The sequence below is a fragment of the Palaemon carinicauda genome, chromosome 40, assembly GCF_036898095.1.
Source record: "Palaemon carinicauda isolate YSFRI2023 chromosome 40, ASM3689809v2, whole genome shotgun sequence".
In the NCBI taxonomy this organism is placed as follows: Eukaryota; Metazoa; Arthropoda; class Malacostraca; order Decapoda; family Palaemonidae; genus Palaemon; species Palaemon carinicauda.
Genome location: NC_090764.1, coordinates 48,542,898 through 48,559,683, shown reverse-complemented (window position 1 = coordinate 48,559,683; position 16,786 = coordinate 48,542,898). Strand labels below are relative to the sequence as shown.

Below are 16,786 nucleotides of genomic sequence, written 5' to 3'. Positions count from 1 at the left end.
TGATTGGCAATGTCAAACCAGGCACATTTAGAGGAATGTTTGGTAAGACACCGATCCATCCTCCTTCATGCTATGAGGAGGATAAAGGAGTTGCTGCTTGGCATACGCAGTCTGCAAGAAAGGGGCTCTATCACGTAACTTCTCAGCACCAGATGTCAGACTAGCCCGTAACAGCAGCTGCTCCATCCACTTGAGAGGGGACCAAGAAAGAAGAACAGTTAGTCATTATACCTCTCCTCGAGACTTATACCAAATGTGTTATCTTAGAAGAGATGCATATTAATCTCGTGAAGAGCCTAGAAGTGTTATATAACTCCTGAGTAGCCACCTCAGGACCTAAGAAAAGGGATCCAAAGCTCTATGATCAATGTCCAAAAGGTACAGTGTGTTGTATAACTCTTGAGTAGCCACTTCAGGACCCAAGAAAAGGGATTCAAAGCCCTATGAGCAATGTCCAAAAGGTACAGAGGCAAAGGTGGTCTGAAATCTTCAGACTCAAGTATACCAACAGGTAAACTGGATATAACTAGGCTTGTGAGTTCTTCCTTGAGATGGCAAATGTACTGACCAAGTCAGATTACAAGCAAGCAGCCTCTTCAAGCCAAAAGGAACAGCGTTTGGACACTTCCCCGTCATTCTTGCTGGGGCTGATGAGAAGGCTGTGACACCTAAGAGTAAGGTGTTGAATTCTCCTCAAGTAGAACTGCAGGATCATCACGTGATATCAAGCATCTTCATATCAGCTTACCCTGAAGGATAGAATCAAGAAGGTCACAAACTGGTGTTTGAAACCGACTGGTATTGGGTCTTCTTCATAAAGTCTGTGAGACAGCAAAGGCAATAAAACTACCATCCTTCAAAGTTTGACATAATAAAGAGCCTGAACCTCTCCTAATCTCATGGTAATGTACAAAAAAAGAAAGACAATCTTAAGGGAAAGATCCATACAATGCTTTCTTCAGGTTAGCAGGAGGTATGTTCATAAGTACCCTGAGGATAAGGCCCATCCCACCCAAGGACATAAATCCCAGGATAGAGCAAGGCTCTCTTTGAGCATGATCTGGTCCATCCACATGGAAGAAGGCCCACACAATACCAAGGAGCTAAATCAGAGAAGAGAGAGAGTCTTGAGGGAAAGACCTTATGATGCCCTCCTTAGATAAGCAGGTGGCAAGGGCACGTGTGCTCTGAAGATGACAACCATCCCACCCAGAGGCCTAAACCCCACAGTAGGCAAGACTACCCAAAAATCCCATTGATAATGGAACATTTCCCCAAGGAGGAGGGATCCAAATTCTACTGAGAAGTTTCTTTGGCAGAGGCAGGCAAGTAAATCTGTGATGTACTGAAATGTGATCTGATAAAAAAGAGAATTTATCTCTGTGACCTCATTTGTAGTTTCTCTTTCTTGGAACTAGCAGAATGGAACACCACCCAAACTGAGGGCCCCCCAGTGTCCCACAGCAGAAGACAGCGAAGCAAACATACAAATTCCATCCCAAGTGGATGGTGTAGGTGCTCGATCCTTGGAGGGACTTTTACCTGCTGCCAATATGTCAGAAGTATCTGCCATAACGAGGTCACAGCCTGGAAGACCAAGTCTCAAGGATACAGCTTCCAGGTGAGCTCCATTACTTTCTCCTGCAGTAGTTGGGTGGCTTTAAGGATAGTGTATACCTTACCTAGCTTACAGTGGTGTTGATTGATGCACGTGGAATAGCTCTCCTGCCGCTGTCTGTCACACAAGGCTCTCATTCCACTTGATGGACCCCGCATGAATCGGCCAATGGGTGAGCTCTGTTGCGTTCTCTTAACTGAGGATAGTGCCCTGCTAAGGTCAAGGACACTCCTCCTATTTCTTGACAGGAGTGAGGAAGGAGGGCAAAACATCTCACCTTCAACTGGCTTACATAGTCGAGATTGGGTCTTCATTGAAACCATTCAACTTCACTCGATCAAAGGAGAAAATTTTCATATTGGGTTCAATATCCCATCAATCAACCCTAATGGTTGAAGGATGAGACTTGATACTCCCTCAAGAAGAGAGAAAGCAGCTCCCTATGGGTCAAGGCATTCCAACCATGTTACAAAAGGAAAGATGGAGATAGATAAAATGCTCAACCTTAAATGCCCTACAAATTCACCCAACTGATCTGTCACTTTCTACAGAAGAGGAACCCTACTGCAAATCCCAAAGAATTTCTTGCGAGCAAAATAATGGCATCTTTCCTTGCAAACAGTTCTTTCTTGCTATCGCAATTGGTTAAGCAGGTCCATCTGATCTAGAACAGGTGCACTACTTCTCTGAGTTTCATGATAACAAGTATTATTATTATCATTATTGTTAGCAAAGCTACAACTCTCGTTGGTACACAAAAGGCTACAAGCTCAAGGACTCCAAGGAGAGAAACCCAGTGAGGAAATGAATGGTGGGGGACCCATGCTTGGGCATTTTCTTTTTATTTCAAATTGGTGAAAAAGTTTTGTTTTCAATACCAATTTGAAGGTAAGGGTCTTTAAAACAACTCGTTTGAATGTCAAACAGTAAGAAAAAAATCTAAATGGCAGTCAATTTCTAGTTATTTTTTTTAGAATCATGCCTTGTAACTTTTGTACAACCAAACATAAAAGGGTGATTGTGATCTCTATACCTAGGTTTGTATGTATGAGTAATTGAATAAAAATAAATATGATTGGAGCATAGAATGGTAATTTTGGTCTCTATATGCTTTTTATGTACGATTCATAATATACTAGCTGATCACTAAATATTTACTTTCCTTTCCTGATCGTTTCTGAGATGTCTGAGCAAAGAATACGGATGGCAGTTGTGTAATTTGTGCCAAAAGCAAACTGAGGAAGTGCTTGTTTGTTCTTTTGTAAATCCAGTCACTAGTCTTAGTGAGGGAGCCTACACATTAATCATTAGTCTCAAAAATCAGTTTAGAGCAATTGGTGTTGCTCCCCAACCAGACATAGATCTTTCAGATAAAGAATTTATGCAGAAGAATCTTGCACCCTGGCATAAATCTTCTTGTCAATTTTACAGGGCATCAGGGCTTGACCAAGCACAATAAGTCATAATGAAGGATTGCTTCTTGCAAGGTAAAGATCCCGGTGGAGTTATGCAGCTGTTAATAGTAATCAGCATATCATCTGTGGTGGAGAAACAAATGGAGTTGACCATTCTTTCCAGCAGGTTACAGTCACCCAACAGACATGAATAGGCAGTCACACTTGGGGAAGAGCATATCGAGGCATTACTTGCCGAAGGCGATGTGGTTGCCATTAATGCCAAATAGTGTACAATCAGAACTTCTACCCCCAGTTAAATTATCATCATAATGCGATTTTTAAACAAGACACAGCTAGTGAAAATTTTGAGGCCACAACAGAAAGTGAACTGCTCCAACTCATAAAGGAAAAAGTTAATGGAGGTCATAAAATGTTGTATTGTAAGATCTGAAGATACGATGACTAAGAGATTAGAACAAATGGAATGCATAAGACTATGAACTAGACAGAACTGAAGGAAAGAGTCCTGGAACACTTCCCGAGTTTGACAGAAAAGAAATGTATCCGAGAGCGAGATTTCATCCTTTGTTCGAAGACAGCTATTAAGGTCATATCAGATGTAACTCAAACATCAGATGAGGAAGCACGTATATTACTAACAGCTTCATCAATTCTCTGTAAAGTTGTTTAGGATCACAACACTGCAATCAAGAGGAAGCACATAAATTACTAATAGCTGCATTGATTCTTCGTAAAGCTGTTTAGGATCACAACCCTGCAATCAGGAGGAAGTACGTACATTACTAATAGCTGCATCAATTCTCCGTAAAGAAGATAACCTCTGTGAGTCAGTTGGCCATGCTAAATATGACTTCTCTCTATGTATTGTGAACCTCCACTTGCAGTGTTCTAGGACCTCAAATAGCATTCCCAAACAAGAAGCTGGTAGAACTACTACACAAGTATGCTCTGAGCATGTAATGTATGAGTGCTCAGTAAGGAATCAAGATTTGCACACCACATTGCAGATCATGCAAGGAACAACGCTGGCCTAGTCTGTCCTACAAATCTGCATCGGGGCATTTTCACAGTTAAAGTCCTGGATAACATGGATCACAAACCCACATCATGCGCTACAAGCTCATCATTTCATGGAACTAGTATCTCAATATTTCTGTTTCCTTCATAACAGATGCCTTGGTTGGACCAAAAATGCCTACAAATCAACACACAGAAAACAAGAACATGCAGCAGTGAACCCATCTTGCATCATTCGTACACATTTGTACCACTTGTGGGCAGTTATCTTGTCACCCAACCTGTAGTAAAAGATGGGCAACCAGTGGCAATGAGTTCATTTGACAAGGAAAAACAGCATGAACAGGTATGGATGCCTATAGTAAAGGACATCCTATATGTGGATGGTGATACAGAAAATACATTCCAACAAAGTGGTCTTTCTATCATGCTGCTCAATCAGATGCTGTTAGACAACAGAAAAAATGTATTGAAGCCCACCTGCCACTTTTCAATATAAAAGTCACCACTCCAGAAATGATTCAACATGGAATGGAACTAGTGAAAAAGATGACTGAGCATGTCAACCAACACCAAGTTCCTGAACTTTTTGTGGGCTGTCCATTCTATGCCCACTCTAAAAAAAAAATGCGGTTGATCTTCCCTGACATTTTTGGGGAAGACAAGTTTTTAGTTATGCTAGGTAGGTTTCACATTAAGAAGACTTTGTGGAGCACCATGGAAGAGCTTATGCAAAGTGTTATTTTCCTTAGTAAAATAAATTTTTGAATATACTTACCCGATGATCATGTGGCTGTCAACTCTGTTGCCCGACAGAAAAATCTAAGGTCGGGATACGCCAGCGATCGCTATACAGGTGGGGGTGTACACAACAGCGCCATCTGTCGAGTAGGTACTCAGGTACTTCTTGTCAACAAGAACTCAATTTTCTCCTCGGTCCACTGGTTCTCTATGGGGAGGAAGGGAGGGTCCTTAAATTCATGATCATCGGGTAAGTATATTCAAAAATTTATTTTACTAAGGAAAATAACATTTTTCAATATTAATCTTACCCGATGATCATGTAGCTGATTCACACCCAGGGGGGTGGGTGGAGACCAGCATACATGTTAACATTAGAAGCTAAGTATCCCGTATTTCATTTTAGCAGTTATTCAAAATAACAAACATAAAATAAATAAGTACCTGGTAAGGAAGTCGACTTGAACCATTACTCTGCCTTTTTAAGTACGTCTTCCTTACTGAGCCTAGCGATCCTCTTAGGATGCTGAGCGACTCCTAGGTGCTGAAGTATGAAGGGCTGCAACCCATACTAAAGGACCTCATCACAACCTCTAATCTAGGCGCTTCTCAAGAAAGAATTTGACCACCCGCCAAATCAACCAGGATGCGGAAGGCTTCTTAGCCTTCCGTACAACCCAAAAAACAACAATAAAAGCATTTCAAGAGAAAGATTAAAAAAGGTTATGGGATTATGGGAATGTAGTGGTTGAGCCCTCACCTACTACTGCACTCGCTGCTACGAATGGTCCCAGGGTGTAGCAGTTCTCGTAAAGAGACTGGACATCTTTGAGGTAAAATGATGCGAACACTGACTTGCTTCTCCAATAGGTTGCATCCATAACACTCTGCAGAGAACGGTTCTGTTTGAAGGCCACTGAAGTAGCGACAGCCCTAACTTCATGTGTCCTTACCTTTAGCAAAGCAAGGTCTTCTTCCTTCAGATGAGAATGGGCCTCTCTAATCAAAAGCCTGATGTAATAAGAAACTGCGTTCTTAGACATCGGTAAAGCAGGTTTCTTGATAGAACACCATAAAGCTTCTGATTGTCCTCGTAATGGCTTTGTACGTCTTAAATAGTACTTAAGAGCTCTTACTGGGCAAAGTACTCTCTCTAGTTCGTTCCCCACCAAGTTGGACAGGCTTGGGATCTCGAACGACTTGGGCCAAGGACGAGAAGGAAGCTCATTTTTAGCTAAAAAACCAAGCTGCAAGGAACATGTAGCCGTTTCAGATGTAAAACCTATGTTCCTGCTGAAGGCGTGAATCTCACTGACTCTTTTAGCTGTTGCTAAGCAAACGAGGAAAAGAGTCTTTAATGTGAGATCCTTAAAAGAGGCTGATTGAAGCGGTTCGAACCTTGCTGACATCAGGAACCTTAAAACCACGTCTAGGTTCCAGCCTGGTGTGGTCAACCGACGCTCCTTTGAGGTCTCAAAAGACTTAAGGAGGTCCTGTAGATCTTTGTTGGTGGAAAGATCTAAGCCTCTGTGGCGGAAGACCGCTGCCAACATGCTTCTGTAACCTTTGATCGTAGGAGCTGATAGGGATCTTACATTCCTTAGATGTAAAAGGAAGTCAGCTATCTGCGTTACAGAGGTACTGGTTGAGGAAACTGCATTCGCCTTGCACCAGCTTCGGAAGACTTCCCATTTTGACTGATAGACTCTGAGAGTGGATGTCCTCCTTGCTCTGGCAATCGCTCTGGCTGCCTCCTTCGAAAAGCCTCTAGCTCTTGAGAGTCTTTCGATAGTCTGAAGGCAGTCAGACGAAGAGCGTGGAGGCTTGGGTGTACCTTCTTCACGTGCGGCTGACGCAGAAGGTCCACTCTTAGAGGAAGAGTCCTGGGAACGTCCACTAGCCATTGCAGTACCTCGGTGAACCATTCTCTCGCGGGCCAGAGGGGAGCAACCAACGTCAACCGTGTCCCTTCGTGAGAGGCGAACTTCTGTAGTACCCTGTTGACAATCTTGAACGGAGGGAACGCATACAGGTCTAGATGGGACCAATCCAGAAGAAAGGCATCCACGTGAACTGCAGCTGGGTCTGGAATCGGAGAACAATACATCGGGAGCCTCTTGGTCATCGAGGTAGCGAATTGATCTATGGTGGGCTGACCCCACAGGGCCCATAGTCTGCTGCAAACATTCTTGTGAAGGGTCCACTCTGTGGGGATGACCTGACCCTTCCGGCTGAGGCGATCTGCCATGACATTCATGTCGCCCTGAATGAACCTCGTTACCAGCGAAATCTTTCGATCTTTTGACCAAATGAGGAGGTCCCTTGCGATCTCGAACAACTTCCTCGAATGAGTCCCTCCTTGCTTGGAGATGTACGCCAAGGCTGTGGTGTTGTCGGAGTTCACCTCCACCACCTTGCTTAGATGGAGGGACTTGAAGTTTATCAAGGCCAGATGAACTGCCAATAGCTCCTTGCAGTTGATGTGAAGTGTTCTTTGCTCCTGATTCCACGTGCCCGAGCATTCCTGTCCGTCCAGTGTCGCACAACAGCCCGCGTCCGATGCGTCCGAGAAGAGACGGTGGTCGGGGGTCTGAACAGCCAGTGGTAGACCTTCCTTGAGAAGAATGCTGTTCTTCCACCACGTCAGTGAAGACCTCATCTCTTCGGAAATAGGCACTGAGACCGCTTCTAGCGTCATGTCTTTTCTCCAGTGAGCAGCTAGATGATACTGAAGGGGGCGGAGGTGGAGTCTCCCTAACTCGATGAACTGGGCCAGCGATGAAAGTGTCCCTGTTAGACTCATCCACTGCCTGACTGAACATCGGTTCCTTCTCAGCATGCTCTGGATGCATTCTAGGGCTTGACTGATCCTGGGGGCCGACGGAAAAGCCCGAAAAACTCGACTCTGAATCTCCATACCTAGATAGACAATGGTTTGGGATGGGACGAGCTGGGACTTCTCTATATTGACCAGGAGACCCAATTCCTTGGTCAGATCCATAGTCCATCTGAGATTCTCCAGACAGCGATGACTTGACGAAGCTCTTAAAAGCCAGTCGTCCAAATAGAGGGAGGCTCTGATGTCTGCCAAGTGAAGGAATTTGGCAATATTCCTCATCAGTTTGGTAAACACAAGAGGTGCCGTGCTTAGGCCAAAGTACAGGGCTTGGAACTGGTACACGACCTTTCCAAAGACGAACCTTAGGAAAGGTTGGGAGTCTGGATGGACGGGGACATGAAAGTATGCGTCTTTCAGGTCTAACGAGACCATCCAGTCTTCCTTCCTGACCGCTGCTAGGACCGACTTCGTCGTCTCCATTGTGAACGTCTGCTTGGTGACAAAAGCATTGAGAGCACTGACGTCCAGCACCGGTCTCCAACCTCCTGTCTTCTTTGCTACCAGGAAGAGACGGTTGTAGAAGCCCGGGGATTGATGGTCCCGGACTATGACTACCGCTCCCTTTTGTAGCAAGAGCGACACCTCTTGTTGCAACGCTAGCCTCTTGTCCTTCTCCTTGTAGTTGGGAGAGAGGTTGATGGGAGAAGTTGCTAGAGGGGGACTGCGGCAGAACGGAATCCTGTACCCCTCCCTTAGCAACTTCACAGACTGAGCGTCTGCACCTCTGATCTCCCAAGCTTGCCAGAAGTTCTTGAGCCTGGCTCCCACTGCTGTCTGGAGAGGTAGGCAGTCAGATTCTGCCTTTTGAGGACTTGGAACCCTTCTTCTTTTTGCCACGATGACTGTCGGCACGGGTACCTCCTCTGCTGGAGGTTCTGCCACGAAAGGGCGGGATGAACCTAGACGCTGGTGTGTCCATCCTAGGTCTAGGCACGGAAGGTAAAGCTTTGGCCTTACGTGCGGAGGACGCCACCAGGTCATGGGTATCCTTCTGGATCAACAAGGCAGCCATCCCCTTGATCAGCTCTTCCAGAAAGAGACACTTGGAAAGCGGAGCAAACAACAACTCCGACTTCTGGCAAGGAGTGATCCCAGCCGACAAGAAGGAGCAAAGATGTTCTCTCTTCTTGAGCACTCCCGACACGTACGATGCCGCAAGCTCACCAGACCCATCCCGAATGGCTTTGTCCATGCTAGACATGATAAGCATGGCAGAGTCCTTATCCGAAGGGGAAGTCTTTCTGCTTAACGCTCCCAAACACCAATCGAGGAAGTTGAAGATCTCAAAAGCACGAAAAACTCCCTTCAACAGATGATCCATGTCAGAAAAGGACCAGCAAATCTTAGATCGTCTCATAGCCAGCCTGCGGGGAGAGTCAACCAGACTTGAGAAGTCGCCCTGGGCAGAGGCAGGAACTCCCAAGCCGGGTTCCTCTCCCGTGGCATACCAGACGCTAGATTTGGAAGCAAGCTTGGTAGGCGGAAAGATGAAAACAGTCTTTCCCAGCTGCTTCTTGGACTGCAACCACTCTCCCATAACCCTCAAAGCTCTCTTGGATGAGCGTGCGAGGACAAGTTTGGTGAAGGCAGGAGCTGCTGACTGCATGCCCAAAGCAAACTCGGAGGGAGGAGAACGAGGGGTTGCAGACACATACTGTTCCGGATACAAGTCCCTGAACAGGGCAAGGACTTTCCTAAAGTCTAAGGAGGGAGGCGTAGACTTGGGTTCTTCTAAGTCGGAGTGCGGATCGTCCAAATGCGCAGCTTCGTCGTCATCGGATACTCCATCATCCGAAAGCTGAGGAGGAAGTGGCAAAGGTGGAGCAGAAAGCTGAACGGCTGAATCCGGCAGCACGGGTGCATGCGTAGCTGCTGCGGATCCAACATCATGCCGCTGCTGGTCAGTCTGCGAGCTGGCAACAACAAAAGCGGAGTGCTGGTGCGTGGTAGGGACTGCCGTGGGTTGCGGAGCATGCCGCATGGGTTGCGGAGCATGCCGCATTGCGTCAAAACACGGCAGCTCGACAGCACCTTCCCACTGCTGATGCGGTAGCTCACGCATGTCAACGGAGGGTGCAGCATGAACATGCGTCTGGCAGGGTCGACTGCGCATCGGTGGTGGAGCTCTCACAGGTGGAGTGTGGGAGCAGGCAGCCGCAGTATCTGCTGAGCGCACAACCGTGGCAGGTTGCAGGTTAACTGGTGCAGTGTCAACCTTCTCAGCACGATACTCCTGCATGAAGGAAGCAAGCTGAGACTGCATAGTCTGCAGCATGGACCACTTAGGATCTACCGTGGTTGGTGCGGCAACAGACGGAGTAGTTGCCTGCTGCGGAACCACTCTACCTCTCTTGGGAGGTGTGCAGTCTTCGGAAGACTGCGGCGAGTCCGAACTGACCCAGTGGCTACACCTGGGCCGTTGGACTCGCTCGGAAGGGACCTTACGCTTGAGAGGTCGTGAGACCTTGGTCCAACGTTTCTTCCTCGAAACTTCTTCCACAGACGAGGAATGATAGGGCTCATTCGTCTGTTTGTGGATGGGACGATCTCTGACAGATACGTCCGCAACCACTGAGGGTACATCCGTACGCTGATCAAGGCCTGCCGAACCCTTTGGTCCTTCGACATTGCTTCTCCCCTGGGCTTGGGAGCTTGCAAGAGGTCCCGGACTGGGAGGACGACTGGCACGAACAGATGTACCCTCATGCGCAACACTGACACTGACACTTTTCACTTCACTTGCACTCACTACACTTCCCACTGCACTTTGCGCTTTCAACTCTTTGACATCTGCCAAAAGTTGATTCCGGTCATTAGCTAATGACTCCACTCTGTCACCAAGAGCCTGAATGGCACGCATCATGTCCGCCATGGAGGGTTGAGCACTAGTAGCAGGGTCGGGAGTCACCACTACAGGGGAAGGAGTAGGTTGAGGGGCATGGGGAGAGGAAAAATCAAAAGAGCGAGAAGAACTCCTCCTGATCCTATCCTTCTCTAGCCTACGTGCATTCTTTAGGAATTCGTTAAAATCGAATTCCGAAAGCCCAGCGCATTCCTCACATCGATCTTCCAATTGACAGGATTTACCCCTACAATTGGAACAAACGGTGTGAGGATCTATGGAGGCCTTCGGAAGACGCCTAGAACAAGCCCTAACGCTACACTGCCTGTACTTAGGGACTTGAGAATGGTCAGACATCTTGAATTGTAGAAATAGTCAGGGGGGAATTCCAAAATCTCATTAACAATTAATCCTAAATCTAATCAAAAAGCTTGATAAGCTAATGATAAAGGTTCCTGAATAGCGAAGGCTAAAATCTAGAGCGAATACATCACCAAAATCGTGAAAAACAACTCCAGAAACAACAGCGTATCCAATTAGGTCTTGCCGGTGGCACGACAGAGGAAAAATTGAGTTCTTGTTGACAAGAAGTACCTGAGTACCTACTCGACAGATGGCGCTGTTGTGTACACCCCCACCTGTATAGCGATCGCTGGCGTATCCCGACCTTAGATTTTTCTGTCGGGCAACAGAGTTGACAGCCACATGATCATCGGGTAAGATTAATATTGAAAAATCTAAAATTCTGAAAAAAGCTGGGTTAGTGAAGACAGAAGCAGAGGTCACAGCTTTTCTGAAAGCATCCCATATAATGAAAACTAGATATGCCAATCAATTTAGTTATGGTACTAAGACAGCCTTCTAACTGGGATGTTTTCAGATTTTTCATAATTCTGACCATCCCTTCTATTCAGATCTTCCTGGACAGTACCATCCTATTCATAATACTACATATATATTTAATTCTAATAGCAATGCCTTTTCCATCATGAGGCTCAATACCACACAGTATTCTAGACATTGTATTCCAGCTGTGACCTAGTTGTAGAAGGATCTTCCTAATAAGGTAGTTTAATAGGTGGAACTCGGGAAGTTCAAACTTGCACCGAATGTTTTTATGTTGAACAAGCTTACATAATTATCTTTTTATACTTTTTTATATGAAAGATCTATTTCAATGTTGTTACTATTCTTAAAATATTTTATTTTAATTGCTCATTACTTCTCTTGTTCTTTATTGATATCCATTTCTCACTGTGATAATTTTACCGTGTTGGAGCCCTTTGGCTTATAGCATCCTGCTTTTCAATCTAGGGTTGTAGCTTGACAAGTAGTAGCAGTAGTAGTAGTAGTTCATAATAATATAATAATCATATTTATAATACTCATATTAATAATAATCATATTCATAATAATTAATAATAATAACAACAATAATAATAATAATAATAATACAGTAATAATAATAATAATAATAATAATAATAATAATAATAATAATAATAATAATAACAACAACAATAATAATAATGATAATAATAATAATCATAATAATAATAATAATAATAGCACTACTCATTGCAGCCAAAGATAAAAGTGGTTATTCAGTAACAGCTAAATGAGTGGGGCTTCCTCCTCGCACCAACTGTCATTAACCAACTACCATGTTAACGATTCAATGGCCATTCCAGCAACACTGAAGACATATCCCTATATTTTAAAAAGACGAAAAGTTTGCATACGAACAAGAACAAACTGATAATGTGAGATGACTTAATTATCACAACAAGAAGTATAATTCTTTATAAAGATTCAAGCTATTTCACACCAATCCTGCACTAATCTGTACTGTACTGCTTTGTGTTTTCAATGCAAGAAAATATTTTTTTAAAAGAATACCCTTGTTACATTAATTTTGCCAAACAAATAACAATAGATATAATTATAGTATTTAAAAAGTAGTGTCAATTTATATTATCCAATCAACAAGAGAAAATTTGGAGTTAAGTACAGTAATGTAATTATATACAAGTAAAGTTTAAAGTAATATTATTAACCTTTGAATGAGTTGCAAGATGGTTGTTGAGATGAGTCTTGCGGTTTGAAGAGAAGGAGCAACCAGGATGAGGGCATGGAAAAGACTGACCAGAATGCTGCAGTAAATGAGCCTTGAAACTGGTAACATACTTGGATGAAAAACCACAAATGTCGCATAATAGGCGGCTGGTGGGACTGTGTGTGTGCAAATGGGCATGCAACGCATGGCGCCACTTGAATCCTCTGCCACAATCATTACACACAAACCTTTCAAAATTAAACAAAATTCACATGTATCTTAATACAAAGTCTGCCACATACACATTTAAGCAGTGGCATCAAATTCAATGCATTCTTGCAAAAAACGGGAAAAAATACAAATAATCATACTTATGTTCAGTAATGTAATCCATTTTCCGGAGACTTGTCAATAACGAGCATAAAACATCACATCCAATAGAACAGATATATCATGCCCCAACCTTACATATACAGCATTTAATGCTTTCTTCTAGTAAGGAGTTTTCCAATATAAACACTAAAATTCTTCCCTATTACAATAACCAGAATTTTTTCTGCATTTAAAATTTCCCAATTGCAAGCTAAGTGTTAACAAACACTATTATACAGTTCACAATAATTTCAGCATAACAAATCCAATTATACTACACAAACTAATTAACAAATTTTACCTACCTTCCTAGTTTATTCAAACTTGTCCTTTTCTCCTTATCTATAACTAATCAATGTAAACATTACTTACGGTTTCATAGTCATATGCTTTGGTGTATGCATAGTGAGAGCTGCACGAGTACGAAACCGAAGTTCACAGTACACACAGATAAAGGGCAATTTTTGATCGTGGAGAGCAAAGTGAAGGCGCTGGCCCTCGAAATCTTTTATCTGTAAAAAATATTCAAAGTTTTAATAATATACTGTAAGTTAAAACTAATAGATGCACTTACTGACTAAAAGTAACACAGAACACTGATTTCTGATCATCAAAATACTGCTTTGTGATGCTACTGTAAAGATATCAACTGAATTAAGACCTTGTAGAAATCTGGATATACTGTAGTAATACGAACCCAACCTTACATTGTTAATTGTTTCCAAGAGACCTGAAATAAGGTGATTTTCAACATATGTCAGATTTTATCCCTATACTGTACAGTAAATTGAACTATATGCTCCTAATACACACCATAAAAATAAAAAAGTACATATAACCTGCTATTATTTCATATATAAAACTATACCTACATAAATAAGCCTCCATCTGAAGTACATACAGGTAATGTACTGTATAATACATACAGTACTGTAACAAACATGGAGACATAAAAGACCCACTCTCACACCAATCCAGTAACTTCTGCACGGTCTAGCACATACTAAACTTCCATCAGAACGACTTGTAATTGTTCTAAAATTGTAGCATCTATACCATACATTCTAAAATACATCAACATTGGCTCTCAACGGACTGTATCATAAACTTTTCCTAGCATCATGTATGCCACATGCAATTTATTAAAAAAAAATTATTAAAAATCTCCTTGTCTAAAAAAAAAAGTTTGTCCTTTCATTATATGTTTCTACAATCTTTCTTACTTTCTTAATCAAAATTCTCCAAAACAGTTCCTCAGCTATACTAAGAAATTTCATGTCCTTACTGTCTTTCATCCTCCATTCTTTAATAAGATGGAAAAATTGTCCCATTCCTGTTTCTTTGAAACCTTTCCCTCATCTATAGAGCCTTCCCAAACCCTAGACAGTCATACCTTTCCTTTCTTCAATCTCTTAATTTATCTGCTTACTGTACATCCTTTATGCCTTCACATAATCTCAACCTTGCATTAACCCTTTTAAGTTTTCAGTTCTCTCTTTCTTTTACCCTTCACATTAAAAGGAACTTTCAAAATACACATTGTAACCCAGTACTGGATTAAGGTCAGAAACCAGCTCTTCATTTGCATCTTTTACTCTGAGATACATTAACATACCTAAACTCTTTTCTCTCTATTTACTTATCATCAACCTCATCATCTCCTCCTACACCTATTGATGCAAAGGGCCTAGCTTAGATTGTGCCAGTCATCTCTATCTTGAGCTTTTAAATCAACACTTTTCCATTCTTCATCTCCTACTTCACACTTCAGTCCTTAGCCATGTAGGCCTGGGTCTTCCAACTTTTTAAGTGCCTTGTGGAGCCAGTTAAGAGTTTAGTGAACTAATCTCTCGTGAGGAGTGCAAACACCATGCATCTACTCATCACCCTAGTCTCATATACATATAGCACTTGACTAATCTCTCTTATGGTTTTATTTCCAAAACTGTCCTCCCACTTAACTCCCAATATTCCTCTGAGGGCTTTGTTCTCAATTTTAAAAAAATCTGTTGGATATTGTTTCATTGTCATACCACGACTCATGTCCATACAGTAACACTGATCTCAGTAAACTAATATATACCCTAATTTTATGTAATTTCAGGTGATTAGATTTCCAAATTTTACTTAACCTAGCCACTGTCTGATCTGCTTTTTTTCAATCATTCATTAAACTCCAATTCTATCTACTTATCAGTAAAAATTAATATCGTATCCTTGTCTGAAGTTTTTTCCATTTTGCCTCCCTATTTTCAGAACTAGCTATCCTTTTTTCCTCTCAAATTATTCTTGCCTACCTTATCCATCTTATTTTTCATGGGCATGTTCTAGCTCTCCTTATCCATTTTGCAACTCAAACTCAAATGAAAAAAAATTTTTCCTTCACTAAATGTTTATCTTCTTATCACACCACCTACTATTTTATTCACTCTTCCTACTCACTCATACACACAATCATTTTCTGCTGTCAAATCATGGAATTTCAAAATCATCCTAACTCCTTCCACCATTGTTTCTTTAACCTTCACTAAAGCTCACCAATTGGTTTATTTAATTCTCCTAAAGATATCAGAATATTATCTCAAATTATCAAACCTATATGAATATAAAGTGAACTTACCTGAATAAAACAAACAGGACACTGAACGGTAAAATGCTGCATACTTTGGACATGTTTAACTAAATCACCACACTTATGGAACGCTGAATTGCAAAATGAGCAAATGAAAGATTTCTTAGCGTGTCTTTTCTGTTGATGTAAGTGTTGACCATCACTATTAAAGGAGTTTGGGTGCAATTCTTCCCCCATAGTTATATTCAAGATAGCACTTTCTTCAATCTTTATCTCTTCTCTACTTGATTTCTCTGTGTCACTCTGGTCCATTTTACACACTACAATATTACAGTTTTGACTTTGTATGTCCTCCTGTTTTTCATACGATATATGTCCATCATGCCATGCTTTTCCACAACTGTCATCATCCTCTTGTCCTTCTGAACACAACATTGAAAACGATAATACATTTTCTGGATTATCCTTTCCTTCATATGAGTCTTTGACCGAATCATCCACAATCTGCTTTACTTGAGGGGATTTTGATAAGGAAGCTGGAAATATCTGATTATCCAAATTAATTTCACTTAACACTTCTACATGCTCATACTCATTACCATTACTTTTGTGACATGAATCTAGCACTGGTGGCCCACATTCTTCAGAAATGTTTTTTTCTATCTGAATATCTTTTGTATTCTTTCCTGCAGTTCCATCAAGACATGTGAAAATCTGATCAGATAAGCCAAGGACATGAGCATACTCATTTAAAGCAGGAACATACACATCCGCAACTTCTACAGTCTCTCCATACATAAGACTTATCAAAATTTCTATGATATTTATAGTTCCTTCAGACTCTGTAAAGAAAAGGAAAAAAATTTTAATAGAGAAGTTTAAAAAATTATAGATTCTCAAATTTACTAAAAGAAGAAAAATATAGTACAGTAATTGAATAATGTTTATTTCATAAAAATCAGTACCCAAACAAATTTTCAAACTGAGCACCCCTTTGCATGCTATTTATAGTAAAGTAAAATGAAGTCACAAAGAATCATTTTATAGTACATAAAATTTTTTAATAATCTACCTAAAATCTCTCTAAATAAGGGTTTGCCATCATGTAATCCTGCCAAGAGCAAACAATTACCTAAATTGATGTGTACAGGATGATCAAGATTGGGTTTTTCGTAGAAGACTATGACTAAGGTATTTGAACAATGCCACCGAGTCACATTTCTAGACCCCAATAGGGATCATTGGATAGATT

At 41.9% G+C, this 16,786-nt stretch overlaps 1 protein-coding gene across 3 annotated transcripts in view; it reads right to left on the bottom strand.

The window, feature by feature from the left end:
• LOC137631762 (uncharacterized) overlaps positions 1-16,786 on the bottom strand; it is a 334,578-nt gene that overhangs the window by 169,836 nt on the left and 147,956 nt on the right. For 2 of the 3 annotated variants that reach the window (XM_068363705.1, XM_068363704.1), the window contains exons 4-5: positions 15,583-16,376; positions 13,335-13,474 (exon numbers count right to left, since the gene is read on the bottom strand). In XM_068363705.1, the coding sequence (XP_068219806.1) occupies positions 13,335-13,474; positions 15,583-16,376 (934 nt within the window). Of the gene's footprint in view, positions 1-12,591; positions 12,839-13,334; positions 13,475-15,582; positions 16,377-16,786 lie in introns of all 3 variants that reach the window. The other variant, XM_068363706.1, reaches the window with a different exon arrangement.